Source organism: Alosa pseudoharengus, unplaced genomic scaffold (assembly GCF_046254945.1).
Source record: "Alosa pseudoharengus isolate Yale_2024_CS ecotype anadromous, Long Island Sound unplaced genomic scaffold, YU_APseudo_1.1 YU_APseudo_1.1_scf_1, whole genome shotgun sequence".
NCBI classification, from domain to species: Eukaryota; Metazoa; Chordata; class Actinopteri; order Clupeiformes; family Clupeidae; genus Alosa; species Alosa pseudoharengus.
In genome coordinates, this window is record NW_027468564.1 from 8729650 (window position 1) to 8748489 (window position 18840).

An 18840-nucleotide genomic window follows, 5' to 3' on the forward strand; every position below is an offset into this window, starting at 1 on the left:
AGGGTGTCATAATGATCCTACACTTTTAATTTCGTGCAGTTTTGACCTTGTCAGCCAGAGATATTGTGATGAAAACACCTAATTTTTTGCTTTTTAATTTTTAACTAGGTGGCGCTATACATGAAATAAGTGGTAATGGGATGGGTTGACATGCCCCCTTAAGACTAATATACATAAAAAAGGTGGACCTCCTAGGCCCTACGGTTCTCGAGATATTCACAGAAAACTGTCTCCGGCCACCTACAGGCCAGTTGGTGTATAGTAACATAAATTAATTTATTGTGTGGCCCCCCATGAACGGAATTCCACAAAATTTGGCGTGCATACAGAGGGTGTCATAATGATCCTACACTTCCAATTTCGTGCAGTTTTGACTATGTTAGGTCACAGATACCTGTGATTACAACACCTCATTTTTACTTTTTTGGCGCTATACATGAAATGAGTGGTTATGGAATGGGTTGACATGGCCCCTTGAGATCAACATACAAAAAAAAAATGGTCCTACTAAACCCTACGGTTTTCGAGATATTCACAGAAAACTGTGTCTGCTCTACCCTCCTTTCGGGGAGTCCAGTCCAGCGGGGAGGCTACAGATCAAAACGAAAAACGATGGTTCCATGCTATCCATGTGGGGTTACATGCCCACCAAGTTTCGTGTACCCCGGTCTTTCAGTGTCCCGGGACTCATTGACGGAAATTTGGGCATGCGAAAAAGAAAAAAAACAAAAACAAAAAAATTCTGACTAAACCTATATGACCGCCGCTTCGCTGCGCGGCGGTCATAATAACATAGTATGAATATAATATTTTCTGTTTGTTATGCCCTTTATAATGTGTGTAGGTCTACATTTTGTGCATGCACTTCTGCAGTAGCATTTATTTCAGTTTATATCAGCTATATTTCTGAAGAATATATTGTTTTGCCTCAGGTCTGCTGCACATCTTTTGAAATTTGATTTGAAATAATCAAATAGACCTATGTCTTAAAGTTCGGTTAATAAAGTAACTTGCTTTGCTTTCATTTGAATCCCAATCAAGATAAACAATAATTGCTTTATTGTTAATATGGACTCCTGGAAAGTTCACAAATGCAAAATAATAGAATTTTAATCATATGATAAAATATGCGATTAATCGTGATTAACTATAGGAATTCAGCGATTAATCGTGATTAAAAATTGTAATCGTTTGACAGCACTAACTTTTATATTTACATATAGTTTGTAAATAAACATTTAACATTTAAATGATGTAAGAAATAACTGTTAATTAGTGCCAAAAGTCATTTAGTTAACAATTAACAAATATTAATGCAATAATACATTGTTTTCTATTTGTTAAAACATTAACATACATATTTTATGCAAACAACTAATACCTAATTAACGATGAAAACACTATTCATTTGTGGCAAATAGATATTTTAGTAACAATTTACAAATATTAACAAAGGGTTAGGTAATGACTTTTTTGTTAGGTAGTATTTAGTTTTGTTAGTTTGTCTTATCTTCTACTGTCTCTATTGTACAGTGGAGTTTTGTTATATGTTTATACTTACCATTACCATTTATGCTGTAAGTGGATGTTTGTGATGTCTGTATGCTACTGAGACGTTGAATTTCCCCTTGGGGATTAATAAAGTATCTATCTATCTATCTCTGTAAACCTTGTATTCTAGAGCCGATAATTCACAACTCAATAATACATTGTTTTCTATTTGTTAAAACATTAACATACATATTTTATGCAAACAACTAATACCTAATTAACGATGAAAACACTATTCATTTGTGGCAAATAGATATTTTAGTAACAATTTACAAATATTAACAAAGGGTTAGGTAATGACTTTTTTGTTAGGTAGTATTTAGTTTTGTTAGTTTGTCTTATCTTCTACTGTCTCTATTGTACAGTGGAGTTTTGTTATATGTTTATACTTACCATTACCATTTATGCTGTAAGTGGATGTTTGTGATGTCTGTATGCTACTGAGACGTTGAATTTCCCCTTGGGGATTAATAAAGTATCTATCTATCTATCTCTGTAAACCTTGTATTCTAGAGCCGATAATTCACAACTCTCCTCACAATGTGTTACACAATGTACACATAATGAATATAATGTAACTCTCATACTGCCTGCTACCTGGCTCTGCCAAACTCTCGTCTGTTGTTCTCCATTGCTGAAACACTCTACCAGTTTCTACCAGAGCAGGGGCATATCCCTCTTTATCTTCAAAACCCTCCTGAACTACGTTCAACTTGTGCACTCAATACGCAGCCATTGCACTGGTTGATTTGCCTGAAGAATAATGATAAATGATAAAGACACTATACACCCACTGCAGGCATATGCACTCACAGACTCACATGCAGACACACACATGCATAAAAACACACATGTAGGCTAGCAGGCACACACATACACACACATACACACACATAAACACACACACACACACACACACAATTACCACCACACACACACACACTCAAGGGATGCTACTGCTCTAGCAAGGTCACTTGATTTGTGTCTCGTGTTACAATGCGCCGGATGTGAGGTCCCAAATCCACAGCGAATAGAATGTGTCATTGTTTTGTATCACTCTCTGCAAAGTCAGGGTTAGATTCCATGCTCCTTCTCCTCCTGGGGCCCCTGGCAAACCCGTCCTCAGCATCTTCAGACTCCTTCATCTTCTCCAGAGAGTCATTGGCGTAGTCCAGGATCTGGGTCAGTGTGGACAGCAGCACTGCATCCTTATCAGGGTTCTTCCCAGGCTCGTTGTCCCCGTGGTAGTTACTCACTGGGAAGATGTCGCTCGTAGGAATTCCCAAGGCATTACTACATGCTTGCATCTAAGACACACACACACACACACACAGAAAGACAGACAAGCACACACACACACACCTTCAAATTATTGTTATCTTTAAAGGGTGTCAACAAGCCAGTCAGTGAGACAGTATAGGCAAAGTTCAAAATCTGTCAAATGATTCACCTTTTGATGGATGGTCTGGTTGGATAAACACAACAGACAAATTGCTTGGGATTTAATGAACAATATGATTGAATGAACTATATGGCAGTGAACTCGCCGTTGTGGAGAAATTATTTTATGGACATTATTGTTCTTTAAAGTGTGTGAGTGAGACAGTATAGACAGAGCACTAAGTCCCTGAAATAAATAAATAAATCACCTTTTGGTGGATGGTCCTGCTACTGTAGACATGTTTGATGTCCTCCTTCACATGAGGACAAGCCAGGTCCACTTTTGTCAAGATGACCACGTGAGGGATCCCTGAAGTAAAATAACAGGGCAAGCTAAAACAAGGCATGTAACAGACATACACTAAGGATTGCATTTCACACAAAACAATATGGTTAATCATTTAGATATATTTAGCTAATTATCTTAATAGCCTCTCACTCAAATCTAAAGCTTTTCGTCTGATGTTTTGTATCTTCTTGATGCTGTCAGTGTCCAGAAGGATATTTGTCTTCTCTGCTTCATGTCCACTAGCTGTGAAGCTGTCTGCTGGAATGACTAACACCAAGCAGTGAGCCTTGTCATTTAGAGTTGGGCAGCTGTTGTATCTTATGTCTTCTCCTGAGCATGCACTTATAGGATTAAACTACAGAGAGAGAGAGAGAGAGAGAGAGATATATACAGGGGGGGGGGGAGAGAGAGGAAATGTACTGTATCATTAAAATGCCTGTTAATATGATGTAAATATTTGTTTTGTTTTTTAAAGTAAGTGTCTGTCCTTGTGTGTGTGTGTGTGTGTGTTGTGTTGTGTACCCTGTTGTTGTACCTTATAGTTGTCTTTGATGTGACCTTTTAAAATACTGACAAGGTCCTTAGTCTTCACTCCAGAATCATCTGCACTTTCCAGGCCCATGACGTCACCAATGACAAATGATAGAGGATGTGCCTTTTCATCTTTAAATTTGGAAGTTGTAAACTGATAATATCAAGAAACACATTGAAAGTCATTATAATAATTTGCAGGGCAGATGTGTATTTTGCTAACTCCTGATACATAATATTGATTACTAGCCCCCATTTAACTAAAGTATAAGTATAAGTAAGTATAAGAATATATACTCTTTTGATCCCGTGAGGGAAATTTGGTCTCTGCATTTATCCCAATCTGTGAATTAGTGAAAGACTCGGCACACAGTGAACACAGTGAGGTAAAGCACACACTAATCCCGGCACAGTGAGCTGCCTGCAACAACAGCGGCGCTCGGGGAGCCGTGCCTACTAGTTCGGGTTTGAACCGGCAACCCTCCGGTTACAAGTCTGAAGCGCTAACCAGTAGGCCACGGCTGCCCCCCAAAAAGTATAACATCAATACAACACTGTTTCATGCATACTGAACGATGCTAAATAAACTAGATGTACCGCAGAGCGGTACAAAATATGACCGTGCCTCCGTCCTGCACAGTTTCTCCGCGAAAATAAATCACACTTGTCAATTTGTCTCCATCTCCTACTCCATCCGCTACTGGCAACTTTTGTGTATGTAAATGAGTGTGTGCATGTGTGAGTTTGCTTTTGTGTATATGTGTGCTTCTATGTGTGTGAGTTTTCCCTTGAGTGTGTGTGTGTGGTGGTAATGGTGTGTGTGTGTGTGTGTGTGTGTGTGTGTGTGTATGCGTGTGCCTGCTAGCCTACATGTGTGTTTTTATGCATGTGTGTGTCTGCATGTGAGTCTGTGAGTGCATATGCCTGCACTGGGTGTATGTGCTTTGTGTCTTTATGAGTGTGTGTGTGTGTGTGTGTGTGTGTGTGTGTGTGTGTGTGTGTGGTGTGTGTGTGTGTGCTTGTGTGTGCGTACCTGTGTCTGTGCTTATGTGTGTGTGTGTGTGTGTGTGTGTGTGTGTGTGCCTGCATGTGAGTCAGTGTGTGCGTGCCTGTGTGTGTGCATGTGCGTGTGTATGCCTGCATGTCTAATGTGTGTGTGTGTCTTTATGTGTCTGCATGCATGCTAGTGTGTTTGTGTGTGTGTGTTTGTGTGTGTTCATGAGTGCCTGTGTGTGCATGTGTAGTGCACAATCACTAAATGTACACATATATTAATTTATTGTATGGTCCCCCATGAAAGGATTTTTTACAAAACTTGGCATGCATTCAGAGGGTGTCATAATGATCCTACACCTGCTATTACAATACACCGTTTTTGCTCTTTCATTTTTAACTAGTAGGCGCTATACAGCAAATGAGTGGATATGTGATGGGTTGACATGACCCCTGAAGGCTAAGACACAAAACAATTGGTCATCCTAGGCCCTACGGTTGTCATGATATTCACAAAAAGCTGTGTCCGCCCTACCCTCAATTTTTGGGGTTCTCTGTGCGGCGGTCATAATAAATAGAAACTTTCTACTCACTGTCTTAGTACCACTGAAGTTACCAGTTGTCACTCTCTCAGCTGCATTCAGTTTCTTATTCTGGAGGATGCTGTCTATAGAATAGATGAAGCTGGACTTTCCGGCTCCGATAGGACCAGACACCAGGATGCGGAGATGCTGAACAGCAGGGTGCTTAGGGTGAAGTGTGCTCAATTTCTCCTTCAACGCCTGGTTTTGACTACAAACACATTTGTACAATTTAATCAAGGTGTATTTGAAAATGTAATTCAGGTGTCAGAATACGTTTGAGTGCTGCACAGTGCTTTTAGTGCTAAATTTCTCAACAATAACATAATGGTATGCATCACAAGTTAATAGACAGTGAAGATGATACACTACACTTACTTCCATCTCATGTTATACCACGCAGTTTCCATCACTAAAAGAGACAACAAAAAATCAGTTGGAACAGGGTTTGAGTTGTATCTACAGTAGATGTATGTGTGTGCACGTTGGTGAATATATTTGGAAGGGGACTTACAAAGAGGTACTGGATCAGGTGGAGGTGATGGATTTGGAAAGAAATAAGACCAAACAACTCCCATTTTCTCCTGCTAGAATAAAAACACAGTCGCAACTGTTTAGATTGTATGTGTGTGTGTGTGTCTATCTGTGTGTGTGTGTGTGTGTGTGTGTGTGTGTCAGTTTGTCTATCTGTTTGTGTGTGTGTGTGTGTGTGTTTGTGTGTCTGTTTGTGTGTGTGTGTGTGTGTGTGTGTGTCTGTTTGTCTATATGTGTGTGTGTGTGTGTGTGTGTTTGTGTGTCTGTTTGTCTATCTGTGTGTGTGTGTGTTAGGGGGTGGAAAGTAGGGTTGTGCCAATGGACGATATCATGTGTGTTAGGGGGTGGATATCATCGTCCATCGTGATGGTTGACAGACTGTGGGGGCGTGGCATCACGATGGGAAGCAACCATCGTGATGCCACGCCCCCACAGTCACTAATTCCTGCTGTAACAGGCTAAAACATAAAAAAACCTTTCCCTGGAAATGAAATTAAGCCTACTTTAAAGGCTGTCAGCCAAACAGTTATTAGTCGTATTAGTCTACCGTCTTGTAAAATAAAAGACTTATTAGTCTACTGTCTTATTCAAATAATTCCTGACTGTGACGTGAATGTGTAATTGTCTTTTTGTAGCCTATATGTCTCACAGGCATATAGTCTACATTGGACGTAAAATATGTAGCCTAATGTTTTAGCAGAAAATAGTGCTATTGAATTGTTATTGTTAGGCTATGACTAGGACATTCTAGCGCTCAAATATTTTTGAGAGGCTACAGCGAGCGCCAAATGCGTCCTTCTCCTCTGTGTTAAAGCAGAATTCCGGTGTGATATTGACCTAACATGTGTTGAAACATGATACCAAGTGTGAACGTATGTCTCATAGCCCATCTCGGCTTGTCCCCTGCATTCCAAAATCTGGCGCTAGTTAGCCGATGCTACCAACAGCTTTTTCAATGGTGGTGCTTCGGCATCGGCCTAGCCATGCAAATAAATCACTGTTTTACACCATTTACGAGGCTCAATGTATCTCTACACTTCATTGGTAGACTTCCGAGGGCCCTGACATTTAAAACGAGACATTGAGAACTTTGAAAAAGCACTGGTAGTTTACTTACAAGACGATTTATACAGACAGTATCTTCACAAAGTTTAGAATTTAGTCACGATAAGTCGAGCGACGAGTAAGAATGAACAGGTATGATAACAGAATAATAATTCTGTGGAAATGTTTCTTAACTGGAATCCATGCATTTCCACGGAATTATTATGCATGGATTCCAGTTTCTTAACTGGAAAGGGTTGTGTTCCCTTATATTTAAATATCGCAAGTTATATCGTTATCACAGTACTCACTCACAATGTTATCGCATATCGCATGTTTTCCTAATATCGTGCAGCCCTAGTTTGCAGTAGCTTAAAGTTAACCACAACGTCGTCTATCGCTGGAAAAAATAGCTATTGGCCAATGATAACCTAAATAAATGCTCAGCAGGCCGGATTGAAGTGCGTGGCAGGCCGTAGTTTGGACACTGGTTTAGTCATTCGTTGATATGTAAAACACTGACGTGTAGGCTACATTTTCATTATTGTTCACTCGTTTTGAGTAGGCTGTGTCTCGAAACGCATATGCATTGTAGGTTGCACATGTAGCTTATAAAATACATTAATAATATTCACGGATCCCGTTGTTAGCTCAACTCTTATTATAGGCTATATCGGAGGAAGCAGACAAGGACTAAAAGTTAAAGGTAAACTATGCAGTATTGGCAATTTCCTTACTGTTTTCTCGGTTTTTGCTTCTTTTTCGCTGGCTTTGTCATGACGAATGTCTGAGAAACTCCATCGCTACCTTTTTCTAGCCAGTGCCTGGCGTGTATGTGTATTTGAATGCAGTAAAGCAATTCGTTCCACTCGTTATACTTCCTGACACTGAGGCCGTCGGCCCGCCGACCCACAGTTGCAAGGGTGTTTTTTCCGCTCACAGGCGCTAGGGGGAAGCGAGACAGCCACCATTCAACCCGAAAAAAAGTCATATAACCATTCCAATGACCCTGAAGCTGTTAAATGAAGGTAAAGTGAAAAGTGAAAAAAAACTTGCATATTAAGCTAAAAAACCTGCATAGTGTGCCTTTAACGTGATAAAAAAGGCATGTGTGGTTTACGTCATGTGATGTGTTTCACGGTATGAATTGAGAGCCCTGCTTTGATTATGTTTTTGGTTAACTTCACTTGCCTGAAATCCGAAATATTTTCGAACAACGGATGATCCGTTTCGAGGGACGAGCTCTTGGCCTTCTGCTGTGCCACACATTTGATTTTTGATCGTCGTTTTTTTGTATAGTCTAACTAGTGTGACGCCCCAGCTTTGCTGCGCTGTGAAGCGTTACGCCTCTTCTTCTATGGTGCTCTTGAGCACTAGGCATGTTGCTGTATATGTCATATTGCATTTTGACCTGCAGGAGGAGCTGGAGAGCTCCGGTGGCTAATGAGGGGCGTGGCTCCATGTTAATTGCCGTCGGAATAAAGCCGGTGTCCTGTGGCCTCACTTGCGTTCTCGGTAGAGGGGGATTTTGTCGTTCGTTCTCATGACACAGTTCGCGTAGTTCAGTTTGCCAAGATGATTCGTTCTGAATTGTTCGTTCGTTCGTTCAGTCGCATTTCCGGTAGCCTACAACGTAGTTCAGCGGTGAATCATGGAATGCAGGTTCTCAGCTCCTCGTTTGTGCAAACGGTCAACACAACACTGTAATTGTTTCGGCAAATATATAGCTGCAACCTGTTTTAGAGCAATGTGTTGGAGACCCATGGTGTAACGAGGGGTCTTTAATCATGTTTAGGCTATTTTTGTTCGGGACAAACAACAACGAAATAAGATCAATACAATTTTCTTTATTTGTCATTTGATGCATAAATAACCATAATATACACGTCTTCTCATAGGCTCCTCAAGAAATACGCACTGAATAACGTTTGGCTGTAGCCACTGGATAGGTAGGGGAGAGTGGGGTGAGTTGTGCCAGTTTTTAGAGACTTTCTGTAAATTAGAGAAATATTAAGGATGACCCAAAGTTTATGTAGAGATTAAATGTTTATATCTAATTTGCATATTATATTGGATTATAGAATTTTCATGAAAAGTTGCATGTTTGAATGATAAAATGCACCACTTCTTTCCCCCCAAAATGTCCCTCACCTTCTGTATGCTATATTGCACAATACTGAATGCTCAGGTAAATAGTTAGTAAACAAACTGTGTAAATCATAACTAATAAATGGCAGAAACAAACCAAATGCATGTAGCGGTAGGCTGGCCTTTTGCTGTAGAGATTTTCCATTTTCTACATACAGTAGGCACTCTGATTCCATGTATAGGGCACATATATATTATTCAGATGACACACAAACACAAGTAGACAAGACCTGTTTAGTTCAAAAGCTCACTTGCCACGGCAAGGCACAGATCAGGAGTGAGAGGACGAGACAAGACAAGAGACAATGTTAGTATTTTTTTTCTTTTTGTTGTTTTTGTTAATGTTTTTTTTGTTGTCGTTTTTTTCTTAGCTGACAAAGACACACATCACAAGATCAAGAACACAAAAAAGAACGCATAGTGTATATCCTAAATGGTCAGGGAAACAGATAGCAAATCAACAGTGTAAATCATTACTAACTAGACTGCATTTCCGGCGGGAACTGCGAAAGTGTGCTTGCCCTGGTCCGGTCACCAACGTGAGCAGACAGTGACATACGCTATGCTGAACCTGGCTTGATCCAAGCATTCTAACAGTGCCTTTCAGTGTTGGAGCAGTGGCAATACCTCAAAAGCTCTATTCAACTATTGCCTTGCGGGGTGAATGCGGTTCGTTGGCTTTTACCTGTGGCCTGCCTTCGAATTTAGCTTCTATGACTAAAATCAAATCAATAAAATAAAACAACAGCAGTGATTGGCTGCAAAAATAAATAATGTCACGCGTCTTGCACCTCTCAAACTGGGCTATCAGGTAACATAGAGAAAAATTTGAAATTATGAAATATGACTAAGGCATTAAAATGCTGCTTGTTTGTCAGGATACTTTTTCACTGATTTATTTTAGAAATATGAGCTATGAGTGTGAATGTTATATATTCCATCCCCTAATTCTGTCTTACTGGTTTATTTGACAAATAATCTATAGGGATTTGCTCTATAAAGACCTTATGTCTGTTTGGGATTGTTTTGAGAGCCTATTGATGTATCTCAGAATAAAGGAATGTCCACAACATTAGTGATGGAGTTTTTTTTTGTGTGTGAATGTATTTTACTTAACTCATTGAATGTAGCTGGATACTCATGAACGCATGTCTCTAATAGCCACAATAGGAGTAATTTTAGCAACACCGTATTTTGTGTGGCCCATAACGACCCAGTGGATCATGAAAATGAGCCAAAATTCACATTCCTTGCTTGTTGTTGGTACATTAATCCCATTCAGATTGCCACTTATCTGAGATGTAAGAGTTCAGTATAGGTTTAAGGTCTGGGGCAGGGATTTGACATTCTGTGACTTCTTCATTGAGGGCTTGCTTAGCAGCACTGTCTGCTTTCTCATTTCCCCTCAGACCAACATGGCCTGGGACCCAGCAAAAAACTACACTCAAGTTCTGGTTCTTTAGACGTTCTAGGTGATCAAGCTCAGCTTTGGTTGTACTTTTTGCGTGACATTAAAGCCTACTGGAAAGATTTTTAATTGCAATTTAATTGAATGCAATTTACTTTTACGATTAAATAAAATTAATGTATCCCTCTCACCCATAGTTTTCTATTTATTTACAAATGTACATAGACCTACTGTAATTACATTTATACATAGTTATTCTACTGATCTTTATACTATTCATCCTGCACATAGACTTATTCTTACTACTCTTATGTTGTTTCTGCACTACAATGACACTGTTTCCACACTGCACATAGCTGTATGTTATGTACATATCTGTTATATATTTGTCATATTGAATATCCATATTTATTCTGTTTTATTATATTCTGTTAATACACTGCATATATCTATCTTATTATTTCTACTATTATAATCATTATTCTACTTATTGTATGAGATAACTGCTAATACACTGCACATATTTATATTTAATTCATATTACTCTAAACCACCTTCTGTAAATCAACTGTATACTACTGTCTACATTGCACTATATTTCTTGACCTGTCTCTGTATATTTCATCATCTTTCTATACTTTGCATCACATTGCATGCATACTGTAGCTACATGAATCACAGCTAAGATCCTTGGTTGCTATGAAGGCCAGTCGTTCTAAATGGATGGTTGCTATGGCCAAAGGCCATGTATCTCTGCCGTTGTCAAGCGGGCATATCCTAACTTTATCTTATTTTAAACATCTTTATTTTACGTAGCCTACTTCCATACAGTGAGTCCCATTAAGAAGTGGCCACTTCATTCACGCTTACCGTGATTCACGCAGCAACATTATTAAATTAATCTGTCACCATATGCCTATGCCAACGTTTGCAAAGAGAAGAATCTTTTAATTTGATTCACAAAACGTTACATTTAATGTACATGTAAACAATGAGTAGGCTAGTTTTGGTTGTTGTTGGTGGTGTTACTGCATCCCTTAGTTATGCCTACAATACAAAATTGTTCCCTCGTGATTGTTAGACGCATTTCAAAACATCGCGACGTGAAATGCCACCACAAAACATTGTTTGTGAATCGGTCTTATTAGGAGTCCTCGCTTAAGCTGTCACAGACTCAGGCGCTACTTTTAGGGCTAAAATGCTTCATGAATTACTCTTAGTAAAAAAAAATAGGAGTCCTAAAGTTACGAGTGGCGAAGTTACGAGTACAAGCATCTCATATCAAATGCATTACGCTAAGCAACATAAATCCCATAACGTTACAGCAAAATCTCCTCCCTGACATAGCTAGCTAGCTAGCTTCTAGCCACACAAGAAATGAATGATTTTAAATCTCCACTTAGCATTCTAATAACAGAAGGGGCACATTTATGTTGACCACTACAACATGACTCATTATGTCTGTAACTCTATAAAACACTTACTTTCATAAAGGAGGCACGCCATCCAGCACATACACATGGAAACCGATATTTTAGGTACTTGGCCACAAACTCAAAACGTGTCTCTCTGAAGCTCTGTTCTAGAATCTTTGCTCTGAACGCTCCATTGCTAGGCAACATCAAATAAACGAAATGAGAATCTTTTCAAGGTATTAAAAGTGTACGTGTGATTACGAATGGATGTGTGGTTTACAATTAGAATAAACAAGAAATAACATTTCCAATAATTTCCCATGATAAATTACATAATATTTGCACCTTCCTTACTTGTGAAGCTCACACATATTCAGTGAAATGTAATACAACGTTGCCACCTAGCGTTAGGCTATTTAACATTAACGTGACATTGCTTGCTTATTCTTTCGTCAACTCCATGCTTTTAGGAAAACAATCTTTTTATCATAGTTCCCTCTTCAATGAGCGATTACCAGCTCGTTTTTGTAACAGAGATAGCTGCTTATTGTCCCTAGGTTTACAGAAACACCTATTCATATTAATATGTAGCCTATGGAGTGCTGCCGACCACTGTTCATTATGGCCCAGAATGCCTTGCATGTCTTTATAACAAAACAACACAGTAAAACCTAAATGCCCGTAAACATATACATTTGCATACTTGTAACATTTTTAATAATACTCTCCCATCATGATATTTAACAATAATGAAAAATTTAATTTGAATACCGTCAATGTGAAAACAACTCTATTATGTAAGCTATATATAGCTACTGTTCTCCTTGCTATTTCAGTTCGAAAGTCTATACTATCCCATGGCAGAGCAAGGATTTCATGAGTGGGCAAGGTTGCCCGTCGACATTGTGACTGCCCAGTGGCATTGAGCATACTTGGAAGGCATTGTGATAGAAGGTGAATGCTGCAAAGGTGAATGGTGAGAGTTACCAAATAGCTCTGGGTGGTATGCAAAATGATGGAAACTTTTGGAATATTTCTTTTTTTTTTTAGCTTATGCACCCTCACATTGGAGTCCCCAGTTCATATACAAAATTTGGTATCGATATGTGACAGTGTTCCTGAGATATGGACGACTTCCTGTTTCGGAGCTTCGCCGCCAATTTCGTTTGGCTGTGACGGGCAAACGCTTTCGAAAATCAAAAATCCTTCCGGTAACTTTTGTGAGGCTTGGTCCAAGGATAATGTACGTCAAGTTTCGTGGCGTTCGGACCAAATTTGTGACCTGTGAAAATTTAGTTTCGCTTTCTGTTCAATCCAATATGGCGGACGAACGACACGCCCACCTGACGTCATCTTCGCAACCAACAACACCGGTACTGACCGGACGTTTTAAAGTTGGAACGGTGTCTCTGTCTCAAAGGGCCTAGGCGCTAGAGCTGACAAAAAATTAGGGAGACGGGAAAAATAATAATAAAACTTAAGAAGAACAATAAGTGTGCTGCTTTGCAAGCACACTTAATAAATGGCTGACATTTTTTTTTTATGTAGCAGGCCTTTTGCTGTAGAGATAATGACTCCCTATCCCTATCCATACAGGGCCGGCATTCCCATCATCTTGTGATAGGCTATGCATGGCCTAATGGCTCCCCTGCCCCGTGTCACCACCTGCTCCACCATGCGAGCAGCAGTGGAGAAAATGTTCGCAGCTCGGACTAGGCCTACTGTCATTCTCATTGCGACTCCCCACACTGTCTCTACGTTCCCCCCTAACTGTCCTATGAGCACTTCGACCTCGTCTAACATATGCAGTGGCATTAGACAAAGGCTCCACCACGTTACTGTCGAGGCACACAGTCAGAAGACAGAAGCTAGCGCTACATGGCATTACCTCCTGCCTCGTTTGCCACACCACTAACACCCTGCTTACTTCCCGATGAACACTCCGACCCCGTGAAACATTATTCCCACCACTGACATTGGGCAAATGATTCAATGTTTGTGCTTGGTGTAAGCTAAATTCTCACTTTGTCCAGCTGCATCATTGCAAGGCAGGGACGCATCTGAAGCCTCACTAAACGAATCACCGTCATTTTCTGAAGGCAGATATTCCCCTTCAGAATCAGGGTCCGCGAATAGAAGACCAAACACTTCATTTCGGGTAAACGTTTTTGATGATATTAGATGATAATCTAATGCAAATACTCGCTGACGTTGACAATATCGCTCTGATAAAGTAGCTCACACGCACACTAGCTCCGGTATTGCATGCACTGATTCAATGCGCTGTCGAGGCACACGGTCAGAAGACAGAAGCTAGCGCTACATGGGCATTACCTCCCGCCTCGTTCGCCACACCACTAACACCCTGCTTACTTCCCGATGAACACTCCGACCCTGTGAAACATTATTCCCACCACTGACATTGGGCAAACGATTCAATGTTTGTGCTTGGTGTAAGCTAAACTCTCACTTTGTCCAGCTGCATCATTGCAAGGCAGGGACGCATCTGAAGCCTCACTAAACGAATCACCGTTATTTTCTGAAGGCAGATATTCCCCTTCAGAATCAGGGTCCGCGAATAGAAGACCAAACACTTCATTTCGGGTAAACGTTTTTGATGCCATTAGACGATAATCTAATGCAAATACTCGCTGACGTTGACAATATCGCTCTGATAAAGTAGCTCACACGCACACTAGTTCCGGTATTGCACGCACTGATTCAATGCGCTGTAGCTTGAAAGTTTTGTTTAAAGCATGACCTTTTTTGGACTCGGGGATGACGTATGACATGTCTGCCATCTAGTAGAGTGGAGGTCGAACTATGAAATATGACACCCTATTTGACTAAATCGGCCGTTTTATTCAGTACCGCATCTTGTCGAGTAAACTCGACCGTGGCGCCTAGAGGGTTAAGGTTTATTTAAAGTTATTTTACAACATCAAAGGCCAATTTTCTACAAGCCTATTGCGCCACACGAGCACATCAAAGGTCATTTTCCATTGTCACACCAGTTTCATCCATGTTGTAGATCTTGTGTGGAGGGAAGTCATACCTGAAATGAGATTAAAGTTTTGTTGATCAGAGAAGTTTACAGCAGATTTAGGTGGTTGGATGTGGTTGTGTAGATGTCAACTCTGCCACTGCTACCTGATGATGTTCCCCCTCTCCTTCCCAGGCTTCCTGGTCAGTGTGTGTGTGTGTGTGTGTGTGTGTGTGTGTGTGTGTGTGTGTGTGTGTGTGAAGTTCACAGCATTTAATGGGACTTAGACTGTGGAACATTACTCCTAGTGCCTTTATATGTTCTGCCAGCTCCTTCTCCATACAGTATGCCCTGCCTGTCTTCTTCTTATAACTCTGTGGCATGATGGTATATTTCTATTTTTGGTCTAAAATTAAGAATGTCACATAGTTTTAGTGATAAAATGTAAGAATAAAATGCACAATTACAAAAGATAATATGTTTAAAACATTATTTATAAGTGGGGCCACTGGCACAACTTAACCCAGGCCCTTTGGCACAAATCACCCCAACCCCACCATTTTGGAAAAAATGCATCATCCATCAGATTTGAGCTAACATCATGCTAGCTGTAGGCCTATATACTCATAATGTAGCTTACCAAAGCACTAAAACATGTGTGAAATGTTTCAAACTTGTCTATAACCCCATACAAAAATGTGATATATGGCAATATATGAACATATATGTCAAATAACAGGGACTTATAATTTTACTTATATGGACATATGCGATTCAAATATTTAAGTCAAACATATATTCAAAGCTATATGTCCATACATGCATACAAAATATTTTAATTTCCCATATAAGATGCTATTTATCTTCATATACTAGATCCAATTATTTGTTTTCCAAATATATGGAGAAGTTTATGTGTGAATATGTGACTTATATGTAGTCTCCATATATGGTGGCATACATATCCATACACTAGATTCCACTACTTATTTTCTAAATATATGGAGAACTTTATGTGTGAATATGTGGCAGACATATTTGTAGTCTCCATATATGGTGGCATACATATCCATACACTAGATTCCATTAGCCTACTTATTTTCCAAATGGAGAACTTAGTGTGAATATATTTGTTTATGTCTTGGCGTCACAGGTATGGTGTCGACTATGCTGCTCGGCATCTTTTGCCTTATGTGTCAATGTTTTGTGTGGAGTGTTTGCGTTGCACCATGTGCATACAAAAATGTGTGAGGCCAAAGCTACTTTAAATATAACGGATGCTTGTAGTATCTTGATATGCGCATGCGCACACAGCAATACCCATCCCCCACCCTTGACTGACTTTTGAACACCAACCACGGTGACTTCAACCGTCACTTTTCTGTCCTGTCATGCATCTGACTTTGTAAGCTGTGCAAACTCTGCTGTCATCATATCCAAGGTAAGAAGGCCTTTAGTAAATGGGAATTAGTTAGAAAATTATTGTTTTTATAATGTGTGTAATGTTAACCAAATCCGTTTGTTAACAGTCTAACCATCATGTTAGAATTAGCTAACGTTAATGTTATCAATTAGCTATCGATAACGTTAGCGAGCTAATATTGCTAACGTTAGCGATGTTAGCTATTAATGTTAACTTTTCCATTAACTAACTTTACCATTATGTAGAATATCTAGAATGATAGTTAACATCATATCCAACAACAAGCCTGTCTGAGATGTCGTTATGAATATAAGTTTTAGTTTGAATGAAATATCAGGTAGCTTTAACTTAGGCTACATTTAAAGTGGCTGCTAATAACCATGCAGGCTAACGTGAACACTAGTAGTAGGCTTAAATGGATCTTTAGTTTGTGAAGGGTAGTGTTGACAAGATTTGGGGAAGATTCTTTAAAGTCTTTTGAGTAAAGCTTGAATGGGGGGCATTAGTTAAAAGACTCCAATCTTTCAAGAATCTTTCCCAAATCTTGTCAAAGTATTCTTATGTATGGATCATTAGGCTACATGTTCTTCATCTCATAGCCCTTATTTAAGCTTACTTGTGCCAAGGCGTGTGTTTATTAAAGATGCATGTGAAAGTAGTAGTGCTTTAGTGATGGTCTTTTCATGTTCTGTGTGTTTTACAGCATATTAATCTTCTCTGTTCCCTGTTTGCAGGTGGTGATTTGTGAGGACTGCTGCCCTGAGAACACTGAGTGCATTCTGCCAAATCAATGTGTGCCACTTCCATACAGAGAAAAAAAGTTTCTACCTGGTTTACTCACTGTTTGTGTGGAAAAAATAAACTTTAATAAAAGGTTAAACAAATATTTTGTGTGTTTTCTTTGGAACATCAACAATGTTATATTTCTGAAATATACATATATTGTGACATATTTCTATAAATGTGACATAGCAGAACATTACATATATTTTGCAATATATTTACCTAATATGAGTGCAAATATATGTCCATTAACATATATTTGCAATATATTGGTATCCCTAGTATGCGTACAAATACATAACTTATCATATATTAACATATATTTGTAATATATGTGTATATCTGGGAAAATATATGTGACATATATAAAAACGGCCAGTTTTGCTATATTTTGAAATATATTTGACATGTATGTGTATATATGTGACTTATGTGTGAGGCATACATTGACATATACATAATATATGTGATTTACATATATTGCCATATATGACATTTTTGTATGGGACTGTTTTGACACAACAATAAAAAAAAACATGATCATAGAAATTTTACTTTGAAAGGCAAAAAACAGTTCTTTTAACTTAAATGTGCTTACCTCTCATGCAATGAGGCTCTCTTCTCTGCAGGATGATTGAAATTGCTGAGTCTTCAAAAATGTGTGGTCACATGACCAATTTCTTCCATGGTTTCCTAGAAATAGGGGGTGGCACAACTTCCCCACTGGCAACAATCACCCCACTCTCCCCTACCCGCCCACCAACATGTACGCTCATGAGAGCTCGTGCCCAACACGGACTTTCGTGCACAGAGCTGGTTCCAAATGCTCCATGCGTCGCCTTACTTGAAAATGGCGTATGCGAACATGCCGAAGCTAAACTGCAAGCTCTTGACCCCCTGGTTGCAGCCTACTGGAGATTTACAACTACACTTATGATACATCAGAATGAATACGACTTCACAACGATACACAGAAAAACAACAACAATACCAATGACTTCGCTAAAATGTCGTTTAAGACACTATTGTCATATCCCATTCCCAAAACTATTGGTATGGACATGTAGGCCTACCTATGATCCATGCAAAAATATGCCCTTGCTGATCATACTGTAGGCTAGCGCCCGTATCCAGCTACCCGGTAGCGCGGTGAAGTTAGCTAGACGACTAAGCTTGATTCCATAATCTGACCTTGTCAAAGGAGCAGGCCAACACGATAGGCCCTATATTACGTTACAATGGAGTTAAATTAAGAAATATGACTTATTCAGTAGCCTAGGCTTATAGGCTACTAAATGTTAGAATGCCCGCATTTACTAACTGTAGCCTCTCTGTAGGACATCTCCGTCGACAACGTTTCTTAAACAACGACGTTCTTTCATGCAACGAAATTCTAATTTGTTTATTCAAAATATTCCACATACCAAAATCTCAAAGTGAATGACAACAGGAACATATTAAATAGTGGGTTTCTTACCTTAGGCTACAAATTGTGTGTCCTCGATGCAAGGCAAAGTTACAGACGCCACGAAGTTGGACTATTTACTTTTGCTTTTAACCAGCCCCTCCCCGAAGCGATATTTGATCGTAGCAAATCAGCTTCTTGCTATGTGGGAGCTCTTAGATTTTAAGGTTATGATAGGCCTACTTGGTCCGTGTAACGCTTTGCAGTGCTTTGATACATATTGGCGCGCGGTGTTGGTAATCGCATTTTATC

General features: G+C 39.4%; 1 protein-coding gene across 2 annotated transcripts; it reads right to left on the reverse strand.

The window, feature by feature from the left end:
- Window positions 1–1036: 1036 nt before the first annotated feature.
- Window positions 1037–18682, reverse strand: LOC143136946 (interferon-induced protein 44-like). Of its 2 annotated transcripts, none has more exons than XM_076297548.1 (8): window positions 18601–18682; window positions 5900–5972; window positions 5764–5797; window positions 5398–5596; window positions 3816–3965; window positions 3431–3635; window positions 3201–3301; window positions 1037–2858 (listed from the first exon to the last, which is right to left on the reverse strand). In XM_076297548.1, exons 2-8 carry the CDS (start codon window positions 5961–5963, stop codon window positions 2592–2594), a joined length of 1020 nt encoding a protein of 339 aa, XP_076153663.1. In that variant the 5' UTR covers window positions 5964–5972; window positions 18601–18682; the 3' UTR covers window positions 1037–2591. The 2 variants fall into 2 exon arrangements, with proteins under 2 accessions (XP_076153663.1, XP_076153664.1); XM_076297549.1 differs by having other exon boundaries at window positions 5900–5969; window positions 18601–18667.
- Window positions 18683–18840: the final 158 nt, after the last annotated feature.